We start from the raw sequence: 19,943 nt of genomic DNA on the forward strand, positions 1-19,943 counted from the left end.
ATCTTATAGAAACATATAAGATTATGAAGGGAATAGATAAGATAGAAGCAGGGAAGTTGTTTCCACTGGCGGGTGAAACTAGAACTTGGGGGCATAGCCTCAAAATAAGGGGAAGCAGATTTAGGACTGAGTTGAGGAGGAACTTCTTCACACAAAGGGTTGTGAATCTGTGGAATTCCCTGCCCAGTGAAGCAGTTGGGGCTACCTCATTGAATGTTTTTAAGGCAAGGATAGATAAATTATTGAACAGTAAAGGAATTAAGGGCTATGGTGAGCGGGCGGGTAAGTGGAGCTGAGTCCACAAAAAGATCAGCCATGAGGCTCGAGGGGCCAGATGGCCTACTCCTGCTCCTAGTTCTTATGTTCTTCCCACAATCCCCACATTTCCATGGCATCTCCCTGTGACTGCAATTATGTTCCAAAAGGCCAGATGATTGGTTGAAGCTTTCACCACACCTGACTAAACCTCTGACTAACCTGACTAAAACTGAGGATAAAGTATTGGTGTCTGTAAGGGCTAATACAATACCCTTGGTTTCCTTGTAGATCTGTGGCACCAAGTTCAAGACTCCTTCATGAATCATCCTCTTGGCCTCTCGCCTGTCAACTGTCCATGAGAATCTTATATGTTTCAGAATGTTCACTGCTCATTCTTCCAAACCTAATGAGTATAGGTGCAACCCTTCCCCAAAAGACAACGAGTTGGATTCTGCGGCCTCACTTGCCCCAAAACTGGAAAATCCCCCCCCCCTGAGGTCAAAGGACCTTTGTGTGGTCCAACCCCCAGCCTTCTACGATTCCTGTGGTGGGCGGGATGGGAGAATTCTCCCCTACACCTTCACAACCTTTCCTCAAAAGACAACACCTTCATCTTAGGAATCGACCTGGTGAACTTTCTCTGAACTCATTCCAATGAAAGCATGTCATTCCATCAGTAGGGAGACCAGAACCGTACACAGTATTCCAGCTGCTATCTCAGCAATGTCCTGTGTAGGTGCAGCAAGTTCCCTTTTTCAAACTCCACCCCCTTGCAGTAAAGTCCAACACTCCATTTGCCTTCTTCTTTACTTGCTGTACCTTCATCCTATTTTTTCACGATTCATGTACAAGGTCACCCAGATTCCTCTCTACGGCAGTATTCTTCAGTTTCTCTATATTTAAACAATTTTTTGCTTCTCTATTCTTCCTGCCAAAGTGGAAAAGCTCCCACTTTCCCGCACTATACTCCATCTGCCATTTTTCTGTCCATTCAGGTAACTTATCTGTGCCCCTTACAGATTTTTTGTCACAACCTCACAACTTGCTTTTCTACCTATCTTTGTATCATCAATTCTGGCTTCATCCAAGTCATTGATCAAGGTGGCTGTTTTTCTCTCTCTCAGTTGTGGGTGATATTTGTCTCTATTCTCCTGGAAACTGAATGAATCTTGTTCCAAACTGGGTTCAATATCAGACATTTCAGGGAGTCAGGAATCATTCGCCCCTGAACCTACACTGGTAAAACCCCAGAGAGTTCCTCAGTAAGGATTTTTCTGGTTCCTCACCATATATTAGTCAGGATACTGAAACCCAGCTTTTTTACAGTCCACTCCTGGAGGCCCCACTCCCTGAGCCTACAACATTCAGCAGTGTCAGTGCTGAAATTTCACAGTGGGAGTGATTCCCAGAGTAACTGTCAATCAGATCACCATTGATGTCCAGGTTTGTGCAGTTTTAGTTATCCTGATGTCTAACACACACACATCAATAAAACAGGGAATTCCTGCAAACAAACTGCAGCTTCTTCTCTATCTGGAGATCCAATGTTTGTTGAATAATTGTCCCAGCGGTTAACAGGCTCCTGTGAACTCATCCAACTCATATTTTAATACTGACTTTAACAAATATATTTTAAATAGGTTTATTTTAAATGAGTTAAAACCAGCCTTAAAATGGTATATATAGTATAACAACCATGGTACTTTTCAGACTGGAAACTTTAACCTGCTGTTTCACTTTCATTTAGGAGCAGATCCCAGTTTTACACCAATCTCTGATTCATGTATCCAGCATTCACCGTCATTCTAAAAGCAGAAGTTGCTGCAAAATCTCAGTAAGTCTGACAGAATCTGTAAAGACAGGAACAGTTAATGTTTCCAGTTGAATGTGACTCTTCTTCAGTGTCAAAACATTAGCTCTGTTTCTCTCTCCAGAGATGCTGTCAGACCTGCTGAGTTTTTACAGCACTTCTTGTTTTTATTTACGAGTTCAGGACTCAGACAAGACAATCCACAATACAAATCTTACAACTGGGCCAGGGTTTATTAACATCAGCAGAAACAGACACCAATGAAAATGGTTGGGACCTCAATGAGATTAACAGCAAAATTCAGTCCTTGCAGTCACTCGTGAACATGATGGTGTTTCAGCAGGTGAGGTGATTGAGTGAATCCCTTCCCACACACGGAGCAGGTGAATGGCCTGTCCCCAGTGTGAATTCGCTGGTGCTTTACCAGGTTGGATGATTGACTGAATCCCTTGCCACAATCAGAGGAGGTGAATGGTCTCTCCCTGGTGTGAACTCGCTGGTGCCTCCGCAGACTGGATGAATCAATAAATCCCTTCCCACAACTGGAGCAAGTGAATGGCCTCTCTCCAGTGTGACTTGGCTGGTGTTTTAGCAGGTTGAATGACTGAGTAAATCCCTTCCCACACTCGGAGCAGATAAATGGCCTCTCCCTATTATGAATTCTCTGGTGTTTCAACAGGTCGGATGAATCAGTGAATCCCTTCCCACAATCAGAGCATCCTCCCCATTGACCAACTGTGAGAATGAACAAAATGCAGTCCTGGATGTAACTGAGAGCAGAAACAATAACAGCAGAATCCAACCCCTGGAATCACTCGTGAACTCGTTGGTGTCTCAGCAGCTGGGATGAAAGACTGAATCCCTTCCCACACTGAGAGCAGGTGAATGGCCTCTCCCCAGTGTGAACTCGCTGGTGTATCCGCAGGCTGGATAATCGAGTGAATCCCTTCTCACACTGAGAGCAGGTGAACGGCCTCTCCCCAGTGTGAATTCGCTGGTGTCTCAGCAGGTGGGATGACTGAGTGAATCCCTCCCCACACTGAGAGCAGGTGAATGGCCTCTCCCCAGTGTGAACTTCATGGTGTCTCTGCAGCTGGGATGACCGAGTGAATTCCTTCCCACACTGAGAGCAGGTGAATGGCCTCTCCCCAGTGTGAACTCGCTGGTGTCTCTGCAGCTGGTTTGACCAAGTGAATCCCTTCCCACACTGAGAGCAGGTGAATGGCCTCTCCCCAGTGTGAACCCGCTGGTGTATCCGCAGGCTGGATGAATCATAGAATCCCTTCCCACACTGAGAGCAGGTGAACGGCCTCTCCCCAGTGTGAACTCGCTGGTGTCTCAGCAGGCTGGATGGATTACAGAATCCCTTCTCACACTGAGAGCAGGTGAATGGCCTCTCCCCAGTGTGAACCCGCTGGTGTATCCGCAGGCTGGATGGATCACAGAATCCCTTCCCACACTGAGAGCAGGTGAACGGCCTCTCCCCAGTGTGAACTCGCTGGTGTGACTGCAGGATGGATAACCGAGTGAATCCCTTCCCACACTGAGAGCAGGTGAATGGCCTCTCCCCAGTGTGAACTCGCTGGTGTTTCTGCAGGGTGGATAACTGAGTGAATCCCTTCCCACACTGAGAGCAGGTGAACGGTCTCTCCCCAGTGTGAACTCGCTGGTGTGACTGCAGGATGGATAACCGAGTGAATCCCTTCCCACACTGAGAGCAGGTGAATGGCCTCTCCCCAATGTGGTTGCGCCGATGAGCTTCCAGCTCATTTGGGTATCTGTATCTCTTCGCACAGTCCGCACATTTCCATGGTTTCTCCATGGTGCAGGTGTCCTTGCCTCTCCCTTGGGTGGACAATCAGTTGAAGCCTTGTTCACACACAGAACACGGGTACAGTCTCTCCCCGCTGTGAATGGTGTGATAGTTATTCAGGCTGTGTAACTGGTTAAAGCTCTTTAGTCAGTGCACTGGAAGACTCTCACTCCAGTGTGGCCGTGTGTTGGTGCTTTTCCAGTCACACTGATGTTTGAAATCTTTTCAAATCAACAGACTGGACAACCATTTCTCCTTCTAGATTCAAAGGCCGATGATATTCAGCTCCCATGGAATATGACTCTGTCAGATCTAGACGTGACGTTTGAGATTTCGGCCTGTGATTCCTCTTTCAATATCCTGTAAAACAAGTTTACAAAAGTCATCAGTATCAGTACAGGATAGAAATTCAGAACAGACAATTCTAGTTTCTATCGAACATTCTTTCCTATTTCAGTCCCAAGAAGCTGTAAATCGCCATCCCACACACTCTCCCTCCATTCTCACTCTGCTGTATCTAATATTCACCCTCCCAATTCTCCTGAAGGTGCTGATTGACAGATCCATGCTCACTGCTTCTTGTCCTGGACACAGAGACCATAACAAATAGGAGCTGCAGTCGGCCATTTGGCCCATCGAGCCTTTTAAACTATTCAATGAGATAATTCGTTCATCTACCTCAGCATCATTCTCCCCACACTAAACCCATATCCCTTGATATCCTCAATATCTAAAAACCAATCAATCGCTCTCTTGCAAGTAGTTGATGACTGAGGTTTCACTGTCCTCAGGGATTGAGAATTCCAAAGCTTTACCACATCCTTGAGTGAAGAAATCCCCCCACATCTTAGCTTTTGCTCCATCTTCTTGTCTGTTCCCCATAACCCTGGACACCCTTGTCAGTCAAAGATCTGTCTAACTGGAATATATTCAATGATCCTCAGCCTCCACTGGTCCCTGTAGAAGAGAAATCCAAAAGACTAACAGCCCTCTGAGGGAAGAGACGTCTGGAAATATATATATATACAGGGGGATCTTCATCAGTTGATCGGTTAAGGAAGTGAGCCGATGATTGGCAAATGGATTTCAGTACAAATAATACAGAGCACAGAGGCACAACCTCAGGCTAAAGGGACGATCCTTTAAAACAGAGATAAGGAGGAATTTCTTCAGCCAGAGAGTGGGGAATTTGTGGAACTCTTTGCCGCAGAAGGCTGTGGAGGCCGGGTCATTGACTGTCTTTAAGACAGAGATAGATAGGTTCTTGATTAATAAGGGGATCAGGGGTGATCGCAAAAAGGCAGGAGAATGGGGATGAGAAAAATATCTGCCATGATTGAATGGCGGAGCAGACTCAATGGGCCAAGTGGCCTAATTCTGCTCTTATGTCTTATGGTCTTAAGTGTGAGTGTTGCATTTTGGAAAGTCAAACCAGGGTAGGACTTATACAGTGAATGGTAAGGCCCTGGGGAGTGTTGAGGAACAGAGGAACCCAGGAGTACAAGTATATCGTTCGTTGAAAGTGATGTCACAGGTAGACAGAGTGGTGAAGAAGGCATTTAGCACACTGGCCTTCATCAGTCAGGGCACTGAGTATAGGAGTTGGGACATTATGTTATAGTTGTATGAGTCGTTGGTGAGGCTGCACTTGGAGTATTGTGGACAGTTTTTGTAACCCTGTTATAGGAAAAACATTGATAAACTGTAAAGAGTGCAAAGAAGATTTATGAGGATGTTGCCGGGACTAATGGGTCTGAATGATCATGAGAGGTTGGACAGGCTCGGGTTTATTCCTTCGAATGTTGGAGAATGTGGGGTGACTATATTGAGGTGTATTAAATAATGAGGGGCATAGATAGGATGAACCCACATTGTCTTTTTGCCAGGGTCGGGGAATTGAAAACTAGAGGACATAGATTTAATATGAGAGGGGAAAGATTAAAAGGGACCTGAGGGGCAACTTCTTCATGCAGAGGGTGATGTGTACATGGATTGAGCTGCCAGAGAAAGTGGTTGAATGTTCAAACAGCAGGTTTAAACATTTAAAAAGCATTTGGATAAGTACATATCTCTCTAATCCTTTCCAATTCATGAGCCAAACACGGGCATTTGGGACTAGCTGGGAGGGCACCATGGTTGGCATGGATCAGTTGGGCCTAAGGGCCTGTTTCCGTGCTGTATTGCTCTATGACTCTATGTGCTGGCTGCATCAGCATCTACTGCCCATAACTCATTGCCCTTGAACTGAGTGGCTTGCATTGCTGGGGGATGTGGTAGATTTCCTTCTTTAAAGGACATTATTAAATCAGATGGATTTTTACAACAATTGTCATCAATGGACTTCCAATTCTAGATTTTTACTGAATTCAAATTTCAACATCTGCCACTGTGGGATTCGAACCCAGGGTTCACAGTGCATTGCCCTGGATCCCTGTATTACTAATCCAATAACACTATCACTGCACCATTGCCTGCCCATCCATGGTAAAGGAGTCACAGTAGCCCGAGATCCATGGAATCAGAGGATGCTCTAAATTTAACTTAATGCTCAGTAGCACTCACCCCAAAACCATTTCACTGTTTTCAACATTTTAAATCCGCTGGAGTCTACATCTGCAAAGATCTCAGAGAGATTGGTGTCCGGGAAAAATGTTGCAATCTTCAAATCTTGTCCCTGTAAATGAGGAAAGTTATAGGTGTAATTCAAGGTTAGAAATTCAAGACAGACAAACATTTCTTTTGGTCTGAGTTTGCTGTGTGTAAATCTTTCCCTTCTAATCCCCTGTAAAAGGAGTTTCCAAAATCCATCAGCATCTGTCCAGAACAGAAATTCCAAACATTCACTCCTCCTTTAACCTGGCACAGAATTACTTCAGCTGGGACAAAATTGCAGTGGAGGCAGTTCAGGGAAGATCCAGTTGGTTGATTCCTGAAATGAGGGGTTTTATCTTTCAGGTTGAGCAGCTTGGGCCTGTGCTCTTTGGAGTTTAGAAGACTGAGAAGTAATCCTATTGAAATATCTGGGAATTTAAGGGCGGCATGGTGGCTAGCACTGCTGCCTCACAGCGCCAGGGTCCCAGGTTCAATTCCGGCCTTGGGTCACTGTCTGTGTGGAGTTTGCACATTTTCTGTGCACTGTCTGTGTGGGTTTCCTCCAGGTGCTCTGGTTTCCTCCCACAGTCCAAAGACTGTGGTTCGGTGGATTGGCTATGCTAAATTGACCCTCGTGTCAAATGCATGGGGTTGTGGGGATGGGGCTTGGGTGGGATTGTGGTCGGCACAGACTCGATGGGCCAAATGGCCTGCTTCTGCACTGTAGGGATTCTGTGATTCATATGATATAAGGTGCTTGACAAGGTAGATGCTGAGAGGATGTTTCCTCAGGTGTGGGAATCAAGTAAAAATAAAGGATCTCAAATTTAAGATGAAGATGAAGAGAGATCTTTTCTCTCAGCGGGTTGTTGATCTTTGGAACTCTGTCTTCACCAGTGAGGATTGGAGGCAGGTCATTGAATATATTCAAAGCTGAGGTTTTGATCCACAAGAGAGTTAAGGGTATGGACGGGCTGGGGGTAGCAAAGTAGACATGATCTTATTGAATGATGCAGCAGGCTCGATGGGCCGAATGACGGGCTCCTGTTTCGAATTCTTATTCCGATGTTCTTGGATAGCTGCGCATGCGCCCTGCTCCCTATTGTCCCTCTGAAGATAGAGGTTCTGAACCAGCCCCCGAAACCACGCCCATTGTGACCCGTCACAGACAGCAGCGCATGCGCTCTCCTTCCCCGCTGAAACAAGATGGCGGCCGATAACCGGGGCCTGTTCCCGAGATAAAAGCCTGGGAGCTGTAAACCCGGGACCTGCAGGGTCTGATTCGGGCCGTGCAGCCTACAGCGGGTGTTTGTGAAGCCTCCGCTCGCTCCCTCCCTACCCCAACTCCCGGCTCCACTTCTCCCGCAGCCCAACCGACTCACCCGCTGAAAAAAGCGTCTCCCGCATTCAGGACTCTGAGCAGTGACACTGCGCATGCCCCAGATACAGCACTGCGCCTGCGCAATAGGCTCCTGTGGAATGACTATAGAACATAGAACATTACAGCGCAGTACAGGCCCTTCGGCCCTCAATGTTGCACCGACCTGTGAAACGAATCTAAACCCATCCAACCTACACTATTCCAATCTCATCCATATGTTTATCCAATGACCCTTTAAATGCCCTTCATGTTGACGAGTCCACTACTGTTGCAGGCAGGGCATTCCACATCCTTACTACTCTCTGAGTAAAGAACCTACCTCTGACATCTGATCTATATCTATCACCCCTCAATTTAAAGCTATGCCCCCTCGTGCTAGCCATCATCATCCGAGGAAAAAGGCTTACACTGTCCAACTTATCTAATCCTCTGATCATCTTGAATGCCTCTATTAAGTCACCTCTTAAACTTCTTCTCTCCAACGAAAAAAGCCTCAAGTCACTCAGCCTTTCCTCATAAGACCTTCCCACCATACCAGGCAACATCCTGGTAAATCTCCTCTGCACCCTTTCCAATGCTTCCACATCCTTCCTATAATGCGGCGACCAGAACTGTACGCAATAGTCCAAGTGCGGCCGCACCAGAGTTTTGTACAGCTGCAACATGACAGCATGGCTCCGAAACTCAATCCCTCTTCTAATAAAAGCTAACACACTGTACGCCTTCTTAGCAACCCTATCAATCTGGGTGCCAACTTTCAGGGATCTATGCACATGGACATCGAGATCTCTCTGCTCATCCACACTACCAAGTATCTTACCATTAGCCCAGTACTCTGTATTCCTGTTACTCCTTCCAAAGTGAATCACCTCACACTTTTCCACATCAAACTCCATTTGCCACCTCTCAGCCCAGCACTGCAGCTTATCTATGTCCCTCTGTAACCTGCAACATCCTTCCACACTGTCCTCAACTCCACCGACTTTAGTGTCATCCGCAAATTTACTAACCCATCCTTCTACGCCCTCATCCAGACCATTTATAAAAATGACAAACAAAAGTGGATCCAAAACAGATCCTTGCGGTACACTAGTAACTGAACTCCAGGATGAATATTTCCCATCAACCACCACCCTCTGTCTTCTTACAGCTCGCCAATTTCTGATCCAAATCTCAAAATCACCCTCAATCCCATGCCTCCGTATTTTCTGCAATAGCCTACCGTGGGGAACTTTATCAAATGCTTTACTTAAATCCATAAACACCACATCAACTGCTTTACCCTCATCCACCTCTTTGGTCACCTTCTCAAAGAACTCAATAAGGTTTGTGAAGCACGACCTTCCCTTCACAAAACCGTGCTGACTATCCCTAATCAAATTATTAATTTCGAGATGATTATAAATCCTATCTCTTCTAATCCTTTCCAAAACTTTGCCCACAACAGAAGTAAGGCTCACTGGTCTATAATTACCAGGGTTGTCTCTACTCCCCTTCTTGAACAAGGGGACAACATTTGCTATTCTCCAGTCTTCTGGCACTATTCCTGTAGACAATGACATAAAAATCAAAGCCAAAGGCTCTGCAATCTCCTCCCTAGCTTCCCAGCGAATGCTAGGATAAATCCCATCCGGCCCAGGGGACTTATCTATTTTCACACTTTCCAGAATTGCTAACACCTCCTCCTTATGAACCTCAATCCCGTCTAGTCCAATCGCCTGTATCTCAGTATTCTCTTCGACAACATTGTCTTTTTCCTGTGTGAATACTGACGAAAAATATTCATTTAGCGCCTCTCCTATCTCTTCAGACTCCACGCACAACTTCCCACTACTGTCCTTGACTGGCCCTAATCTTACCCTAGTCATTCTTTTATTCCTGACATACCTGTAGAAAGCGTTAGGATTTTCCTTGATCCTACCTGCCAAAGACTTCTCATGTCCCCTCCTGGCTCTTCTTAGCTCTCTCTTCAGCTCCTTCCTGGCGAACTTGTAACTCTCAAGCGCCCTTACTGAGCCTTCACGTCTCATCTTTACATAAGTCTCCTTCTTCCTCTTCACAAGAGATTCAACTTCTTTAGTAAACCACGGTTCCCCCGCTCGACCACTACCTCCTTGCCTGACAGGTACATACTTATCAAGGACACGCAGTAGCTGTTCATTGAACAAGCTCCACATTTCAATTGTGCCCATCCCCTACAGATTTCTTCCCCATCCTGTGCATCCTAAATCTCGCCTAATCGCATCATAATTTCCTTTCCCCCAGCTATAATACTTGCCCTGCGGTGTATACCTATCCCTTTCCATTGCTAAAGTAAACGTAACCGAATTGTGGTCACTATCACCAAAGTGTTCACCTACCTCCAAATCTAACACCTGGCCTGGTTCATTACCCAGTACCAAATCCAATGTGGCCTCACCTCTTGTTGGTCTATCTACATACTGTGTCAGCAAACCCTCCTGCACACATTGGACAAAAACTGACCCATCTAAAGTACTCGAACTATAGCATTTCCAGTCAATATTTGTAAAGTTAAAGTCCCCCATAACAACTGCCCTGTTACTTTCGCTCCTATCCAGAATCATCTTTGCAATCTTTTCCTCTACATCTCTGGAACTTTTCGGAGACCTATAGAAAACTCCCATCAGGGTGACCTCTCCTTTCCTGTTTCTAACCTCAGCCCATACTACCTCAGTAGACGAGTCCTCATCAAACATCCTTTCTGCCACCGTAATACTGTCCTTGACTAACAATGCCGCACCTCCTCCTCTTTTACCACCTTCCCTGATCTTACTGAAACATCTAAACCCCGGAACCTGCAACAACCATTCCTGTCCCTGCTCTATCCATGTCCCCGAAATGGCCACAACATCGAAGTCCCAGGTACCAGCCCATGCTGCAAGTTCACCCACGTTATTCCGGATGCTCCTGGCATTGAAGTAGACACACTTCAAAGCACCTTCCTGCCTGCCGGTACACTCCTGCGACCTTGAAATCTTATTCATCACCTCACCACTCACATCCTCCTGTACACTGGAGCAGAAATCCAGGTTCCCACCCCCCTGCTGAATTAGTTTAAACCCTCCCGAAGAGCATTAGCAAATTTCCCCCCCAGGATATTAGTACCCCTCTGGTCCAGGTGAAGACCATCCCGTTTGTAGAGGTCCCACCTACCCCAGAATGAGCGCCAATTATCCAGGTATCTAAATCCTTCCCTCCTGCACCATTCCTGTAGCCACGTGTTCAACTGCTCTCTCTCCCTATTCCTCTCCTCACTAGCACGTGGCACGGGTAACAAACCAGAGATAACAACTCTATTTGTTCTCGCTCTAAGCTTCCACCCTAACTCCCTGAATTTCTGCCTTACATCCCCATCTCTTTTCCTACCTATGTCATTGGTGCCTGTGTGGACCACAACTTGGGGCTGGTCCCCTTCCCCCTTAAGGATCTTGAAAACACGATCCGAGACATCAAAGACCCTGGCACCTGGGAGGCAACACACCAGCCGCGAGTCCCTCTCGCTCTCACAGAATCTCCGATCTGTCCCCCTAACTATGCAGTTCCCAATGACTAATGCTCTACTCCTCCCCCCCTTTCCCTTCTGAGCAACAGGGACAGACTCTGTGCCAGAGACCTGTACCCCATGTCTTACCCCTGGTAAGTCGCCCTCCCCAACAGGATCCAAAACGGTATACTTGTTATACAGAGGAACGGCCACAGGGGATCGCTGCACTGTCTGCTTCTTATCCTTTCTAACAGTCACCCAAGAATCCTCATTCCTCGGAGTATGAACTTCCCTGTAGCTTTTATCTATAACTGTCTCTGCCTCCCGAATGATCCTGAGTTCATCCAGTTCCAACTCCAGATCCCTAACACAGTCTTCAAGGAGCTGGAATTGGGTGCACTTCCTGCAGGTGTACTCAGCTGGGACACTAATGGTGTCCCTCACCTCACACATCCCACAGGAGGAACATTGCACTGCCTGCACTGACATCCCTGCTAACTTCCCGAACTAATAAATGAAAGAGAAAAGAAAAAGAAAAAGAAAGCTCACCTGCTCTCACGCAGAGTCTTTTTTTTTAGGTTAGAGGAGGAGGGAGGGTGGGAGACTCTACACGTGTAGAGTCTCGGGTTACCTCCCCGTTCAAATTTAGTGGGCAAAAAAAAACCGTCCCAGGTCTCCCTACGGCTGACTTCCGGTTTCCTGTTTCTCAGGAAAAAAACAACTCCGAAAAAAGTAAGTAAAAATAAATTCAGCTTATCTTCCAGTTCTGCCCTCCAAAAATCACTCCCCTCTCTGCCCGCTTCACCGGAAGAATAGGGCACGTTCACAACCGCAGGGGCACCTGGGAATTAACAGCGCCATTGTCAATCAAAGACATAATAGAAAATTATCTTGTGCAATTGAGATCAATTAATTTTTAAAAATACATTCCTCTGAATTTGTGCACTGCCATTCTCTATTTCTAAAATTGATTTAAACCAGTGCTCTCCTGTGGGAATACCCCGAGTTTTTAAAACATTTCTCACTGGTTTCCCCCCTCCCCCCCCCTCTCTGCTCTCCTGAAGGTGCTCATACTGATTGGGTAAATCCCCCAGAAACTGGTTTATTTCACTTTCTTTCTCCTGAGACTGAATATTCTGTTTTATGCAATGATACATCACAGATGGAAACCATTTGGCTCACGTTTCCATGCTGTAAACCTCTGTGACTCTATCCTGCCCAGCCGGGCTCTCTTTAAGATCGATCCAATTAATTCCACAGCCCTGCTGGCAGAGTCAGAACAATGTATATTTACTGCAGCAATGCAGGAGGTAAATAGAGAATGTTTTTCGTTGTATATTTCTCAGACACACACCCCTGGAAAGATCAATCGGCTGGTGGACCAAGCAAATATTAAGGTTCCACTTAAAATTAAAACAGAAGGTACAGAGAAAAAACAGCAGTTACCAGGGCCGAGTTGATGGTCAAAATGATGGTGCTGAGCTGCCTTTAGAAAATAACCAGCAATCCAACAAGTCACTCACAATATTGAATCAAACAAAATTGATCAAAGATTCAGATAAAGTATTCTGTTTTCCAACATGATGCTGTGATATTTTGTGATGGTTTCAATGTTCTCAAAATTACTTGGTGTAGTCCTGGTTTATTTAATACTCACTCCCACCCATCGCTGTCCATGAAGCACATTACCCCCACTCTGATTCTCCATCCCATCAGAGACAACTCAGTCACTGACTGGAAATTAGGGCTTTTAATGAGAGCTCTGATAACCGAGAATGCACCGTAGGCAGAATCAACCCGAGCTAACAAACCCCAGACAGTGAACATTATCTCCCAGACCCGAATATAAAACAGTGAACATTATCCCCCCCAGACCCGAATATAAAACAGTGAACATTATCTCCCCCAGACCCGAATATAAAACAGTGAACATTATCCCCCAGACCGAATATAAAACAGTGAACATTATCCCCCCCAGACCCGAATAAAGAACAGTGAACATTATCCCCCAGACCCGAATATAAAACAGTGAACATTATCCCCCCCAGACCCGAATATAAAACAGTGAACATTATCCCCCAGACCCGAATATAAAACAGTGAACATTATCCCCCAGACCTGAATATAAAACAGTGAACATTATCCCCCCCAGACCCGAATATAAAACAGTGAACATTATCTCCCAGACCCGAAAATAAAACAATGAACATTATCCTCCCCAGACCCGAATATAAAACAGTGAACATTATCCCCCCCAGACCCGAATATAAAACAGTGAACATTATCCCCCAGACCCGAATATAAAACAGTGAACATTATCCTCCCCAGACCCGAATATAAAACAGTGAACATTATCTCCCAGACCCAAATATAAAACAGTGAACATTATCCCCCAGACCCGAATATAAAACAGTGAACATTATCCCCCAGACCCGAATATAAAACAGTGAACATTATCCCCCCCAGACCCGAATATAAAACAGTGAACATTATCCCCCCCAGACCCGAATATAAAACAGTGAACATTATCCCCCAGATCCGAATATAAAACAGTGAACATTATCCCCCAGACCCGAATATAAAACAGTGAACATTATCACCCCCAGACCCGAATATAAAACAGTGAACATTATCCCCCCCCAGACCCGAATACAAAACAGTGAACATTATCCCCCCCCCAGACCCGAATATAAAACAGTGAACATTATCCTCCCCAGACCCGAATATAAAACAGTGAACATTATCCCCCCCAGACCCGAATATAAAACAGTGAACATTATCCCCCCCAGACCCGAATATAAAACAGTGAACATTATCCCCCAGACCCAAATATAAAACAGTGAACATTATCACCCCCAGACCCGAATATGAAAGTGAACATTATCCCCCCCAGACCCGAATATAAAACAGTGAACATTATCCCCCAGACCCGAATATAAAACAGTGAACATTATCCCCCAGACCCGAATATAAAACAGTGAACATTATCCCCCCCAGACCCGAATATAAAACAGTGAACATTATCCCCCCCAGACCCGAATATAAAACAATGAACATTATCCCCCCCAGACCCGAATATAAAACAGTGAACATTATCCCCCCCAGACCCGAATATGAAACAGTGAACATTATCACCCCCAGACCCGAATATAAAACAGTGAACATTATCCCCCCCAGACCCGAATATAAAACAGTGAACATTATCCCCCCCAGACCCAAATATGAAACAGTGAACATTATCACCCCCAGACCCAAATATAAAACAGTGAACATTCTCCCCCAGACCCGAATATAAAACAGTGAACATTATCCCCCAGACCCGAATAGAAAACAGTGAACATTATCCCCCCCAGACCCGAATATAAAACAGTGAACATTATCCCCCAGACCCGAATATAAAACAGTGAACATTATCCCCCCCAGACCCGAATATAAAACAGTGAACATTATCCCCCTCAGACCCGAATATAAAACAGTGAACATTATCCCCCCCAGATTTGAATATAAAATGGTGAACATTACAGTGCCGGCTCGCCCAGTAAATGGCTGACAGAATAAAACAGCATATTCCTTGATTTGTTCATAATGGGTCGTGATTTCCTTTTCAGCAGCCCACACTCACAAAACCAAAAATACAATGTTTACTGTGATTACAGATTGGGCAGCACTTGCTGAACAATCCTGAGTGTGCTAATAGCTACACTCAATCAATTGAAGATAATCAGTCGAGTTCATAATACGGCTCAGTTATATTTGCGAGAAGTGACTGACATACATACATACGCAGCGATCCTTTCCCTGCAAACAAAAGCCTTGCACCTTTTTTGAATTTCCCAGAAGCTTGAGAAACCTACAGTCTCCTATTGGTTTCTCCATGGCAAAGCTTCAAGTCAATGAGAGTCCACCAATTAGCACCCTTTTCTCCTGTAGTATAAATTGCAATCATTTAAAATTTGGCATTCTTCCGTTTGTCCTGATGAGTGCATGCTGAAAAGATTCAGCAACATGTCTCTCTTGTCAGCAATATTCAAGTTCAGTACCAACAAGTATCTGTGCATTGTTTTATGTTCCTTGATAATTAAATGTGATCGTGGAAGTGTCACTGTGAAGAATGTGTAAGTCAGTAAGAATTGTCAGCATTTTCTCATTGGAAATCTTAATCAGTGGAATCTTTCAGACACTGAATTGTAGTTTGTACCAAATGTCAATTTCAGATTGAAGGAAAATGTATTATAAACAAGTTCCTGAATAAAACAAAAAAAAAATCACAGATAGTACGTTTAAAAGGGGACACAACAGCCCTGAAAATCAGTGACATCTCAGAATATTAAAGCAGAATTCCAGTTGTAGGGATTGTTAATGTCAGCAGAAACAAACCAATATTGTCAGAATATCAATCCTGAATGTGATTAACAGCAGCAGTAACTGCAAAATCTAACTCCTGCTGACAATTGTGAACTTGCAGAGGTGTCAGCAAGTGGGATGACCGAGTGTATCCCTTCCCACACACAGAGCAGGCGAATGGCCTCTCCCCAGTGTGGGTGAGCTCATGTAAATGCAGGCTGCCAGACTGAGTGAATCCCTTCCCACACATGGAGCAAGTGAATGGTCTCTCCCCAGTGTGAGTGCGTTGATTTGCAGTGAGGATTGATAACTGCCTGAAACTCTTTCCACAGTATGTGCAAATAAATGGCTTCTCCTCAGTGTGAATTCACTGATGTGACAGGAGGCCGGATGAATTGGTGAATTCCCTCCCACACGTGGAACAGGTGAACGGCCTTTCCCCAGTGTGAACTCGCTTGTGTGCACTGAGGTTGGATGAAGACCTGAACCTCTTTCCACAGGAAAGCTGAACGGTCTCTCCTCTGTGTGAACTCGCTGGTGTGACAGCAGGTTAGATGACAGAGTGAATTTCTACCACACACACAATAGGTGAATGGCTTCTCCCCTGTGTGAATTCGCTGGTGTGATCAAAGACCGGATGGTCCAGCAATTCCTTCCCACACAAGGAGCAGGTGAACGATCTCTCCCCAGTGTGAACTCGCTGATGTGCACCGAGGTTGGATGAATATGAGAACCCCTTTCCACAGGTGGAGCAGCTGTACAGCCTCTCCTCAGTGTGAATTTGTTGGTGTAACAGCAGGTGGGATGAGGTAGTGAATCTTTTCCCACACACGGAGCAGGTGAATGGCCTCTCTCCAGTGTGACTGTGTCTATGGTTTTCCAGCAAGTATGGATAATTGAATTCTTTACCACAATCCTCACATTTCCACGGTGCAGGTGACCTTGTGTCTCTCCAGGTTGGATGATCAGTTGAAGCCTTATCCACACACGGACCACGTTTATGGTTTCTTCTCACTGTGAATGGTGTGATTTTTTTCAGGCTGTGTAACCGGTTAAAGCTCTTTTCAGTCAGTTCACTGGAACACTCTCACTCGGGGGTGTGTGTCTCGGGTCTTTTTCTGCCACATTGAATTTTTAAAATTTTCTTCCACTGACAAAACAGGCAATGATTTCTCCCTCCACTGTAAAAAGCAATCATACTGAGGTCATGATGAATCAAATGGTTCTGTAGACCTTGACCTAAAGTTTAGTTTGAGTTTCCTGTCTGTGAATCCTCCTCTTCTAGTTCCCTGCAAAAAGAGCTTAAAAAACTAATTCATAACAGACAATTCGAGTTTCCATGGAACACTTCTTCATCTCATTTATCTTGAGCTGTAATCTCCATCCCACACACTCTCTCTTATCCCTGGTCTAAATCAAACTCCTTGCCCCATCTCCACCATTTCATGTCTCCACTCTGAGACCAGCTCCCTCTGCCTTGTCACTCTGGCTGGATTCAGTTCTCCAGACCATGTGCAGATTGACTGTACAACCAAGGAGTCAATTATTTTCTTTTAAGGTCAGGGGACATGAAGTCCCACCGACTCTGTTGTTACCACAATGGCCACACGTCCCCTGCTCACCACTGAAACAACACGGTGACCATTAACATGGGCCTGTTCCGAGGAAAGGCTCCATTTTATTTGTGCCACAGCACCAGGGGAATTACCTCCTGCACAGGCACAAAGGTATCATCAGTCACAGGAAGTAATGGCAGCTGGTGTCTCAAACCTCATTTTAACATTTGCTCCCAGATATTCTAAATTACATTTGAAATACAAACTGACTTCTGGCATTATGGAGTAAATTAAAACATAATCATTTTCAGAATGACCATTCCCGAGAATCAATTCCCAAATCAGTAATATTAAAATTCTCATCAGAAATACATTGGAAAAATGGCTATTTTAATGGACATTTTCACAAACGCTATAAAAATGATTCTTCAAAACAAATTAATATTTTCTTCAACAGATGAATAATAATATTTTAATAAAACAACCACCCAATGAGGATCCTGACTCAGGATTTCTGAGCTTCATTGACCACTAACTGAACCAGCCGGGAATTGTCTCCACAAAACTTCCCCAACTCTCTCCCGGGAAAAAGCTGCAAACCCGGGAGCTGCAGCTTTTTACTGGGGGTGTTGGGGCCTCCAGCGGGTGTTTGTGAATCCTCCCCGCCCACCTCCCAGGGTTTCCTTCCTTCCCAGAGATCAGAGTCCTCATTGATTTGAGGCCAAAGTGTAACCTCTTATTTATTGTCCCCCTCCCCCATCCTCTGATGTGAACCATCCTCCAGTGGCTGAGCCAGGATGGGGCCGTTAACCTGGGCCTGTTCCCGGGAGGGAGGGAGGGAGAAGCCCCGCAGCTGCAAACCAGGGAGCTGACAATGATTCTGAAGGGTTTGCGGATCCACAAAGTGTTTCCAAATCCTCCCAGCCACCGCCTAACGCTGACTCCGCTTCTCCGGGACAAGGACAGCAATGACACTGCGCATGCTCCACATCACAATGCCCGGGAGCTGATTGACGGCAGCTCCGGACCAATAGGAGGAGGGGGCGGGGCTGGAGGACCGAGCACAAGCGGCTGGTCCTCCAACCAATCAGACTGAATAGGGGCGTAGGGGGCTGAGCATGGAGCTCCCTCTGTCTGCGCGTGCGCTCGGCCGCACACTGTCAAGATGGCGGTCGTTCACCCGGGCCTGAATCGGGGGAAAAGCCCGAACAACCTTTCAACGGTTCAAATATCGAATTCGAGCTTCCTATTGGGGGCTTGCGGCCTACACGGGACTTTTATGAAGCCTCCAAGTCCGCCCACCCACCGGCTCCATCACTCATTCCTGATTTACCCGGTGTTATCGCCCGGACTGAATATTTCCTCAACCGCCTCAATCCTCAGTGATCGGCACTGCGCATGCTCCAGATCCCCACAGTGCAACTCGCCCTCAGCCCCGCCCCTCATTCACTCCGATTGGTTGGAGGACCAGCCGCTCTCGCTCGGTCCTCCAGCCCCGCCCCCTCATTCATTCTGAATGTTTTGTCTTCTCCCAAAACCCAAGGCCATCTTTCCCAGAACTCCATATTTGAATTCTTCAATCAGGTTTCTGCCTTGCCACATTACTGAAACAGCTCTTATCAAAGTCCGCACTGACATCCTATGTGACTGCAACAAAAATGAACTTTCCCTTTTTATCCTCGACCTATTTGCAGCCTTTGGCAAGGTCGCCCACATCATTCTGCTCCATCCCTCTCCACTGTCGTCCAGCTGGGTGGGGCTACTCTCTCCTGGTTCTACATGGGCGGCACGGTGGCACAGTGGTTAGCACTGCTGTCTCAAGCACCAGGGACTCGAGTTCGATTCTGTCACTGTCTGTGCATTCTTGCCTGTGTGGGTTTCCTCCAGATGTTCTGGTTTCCTCCACAGTCCAAAAGATGTACTGGTTAGCATTGACCATGCCAAATTCTCCCTCAGTGTACCCGAACAGGCACAGGAATGTGGCGACTCGGGGATTTTCATAGTAACTTCATCGCAATGTTAATTGTTAAGCCTACTTGTGAAACTAATAAATAAACATTAAACTTTAAACCTATTCTTCTCTCTTTAATCAGAGTCAGAGAATCACTTGTAATATCTTCCCTTCCCATTCCCACACTGACCTCTGGTGTCTCCAGAGGCTCCAGCCTTAGCCTCTTATTTCTTATCAACATATTCCCATCAGTGACATCATCTGAAAACAGTGTCAGTTTTCACATTTACTCTGTTAAAGAGACAATATAAATGTAGAGTGTTGTTATTGTCTGACAATGATAGATCAGGAATATCACAAACATTTTAAATGTTCATTCCACATTTCTATTTCTTCTCAAAGTCTCAGTTAGGAACAGATCCCAATTTAACACCAATCTCTGACTTGACATCACATTTCCAAAATTCACCGTTGTTCTTCCTGACTCTAAACCCAGTTGTAAAGAGTTTCTGTTCTGCCTCCAGGACCACTGAATCATGGAAGAGCGTGGCTGGGACACATTCCTTACACACCTCAGCTTACACAGCCACATGTTCAGTCCGGGATGTCACTAAAAGCAGCAATGACAAACTCCAAATTCTACAATCATTTGTGAACTCGCTGGTGTCTCAGAAGGTCGGATAACTGAATGAATCCCTTCCCACACTCAGAGCAGGTGAATGGCCTCTCTCCA

General features: G+C 45.7%; 2 protein-coding genes across 3 annotated transcripts in view; one reads left to right on the forward strand and one right to left on the reverse strand.

Annotated features, from left to right (window-relative positions):
• Nucleotides 1–19,943, forward strand: part of LOC144483360 (uncharacterized) — a 461,390-nt gene that overhangs the window by 68,611 nt on the left and 372,836 nt on the right. The window lies entirely within an intron of this gene.
• On the reverse strand, nt 2,283–18,653 carry LOC144483367 (uncharacterized). 2 transcript variants are annotated; one of them, XM_078202085.1, is made up of 3 exons: nt 18,593–18,653; nt 6,444–6,555; nt 2,283–4,241 (listed from the first exon to the last, which is right to left on the reverse strand). In XM_078202085.1, exon 3 carries the CDS (start codon nt 3,888–3,890, stop codon nt 2,880–2,882), a length of 1,011 nt encoding a protein of 336 aa, XP_078058211.1. In that variant the 5' UTR covers nt 3,891–4,241; nt 6,444–6,555; nt 18,593–18,653; the 3' UTR covers nt 2,283–2,879. The 2 variants fall into 2 exon arrangements, with proteins under 2 accessions (XP_078058211.1, XP_078058212.1); XM_078202086.1 differs by lacking the exon at nt 18,593–18,653 and adding an exon at nt 11,909–12,102.

The sequence above is a fragment of the Mustelus asterias genome, unplaced genomic scaffold (genome assembly GCF_964213995.1).
Source record: "Mustelus asterias unplaced genomic scaffold, sMusAst1.hap1.1 HAP1_SCAFFOLD_63, whole genome shotgun sequence".
Classification (NCBI taxonomy): Eukaryota; Metazoa; Chordata; class Chondrichthyes; order Carcharhiniformes; family Triakidae; genus Mustelus; species Mustelus asterias.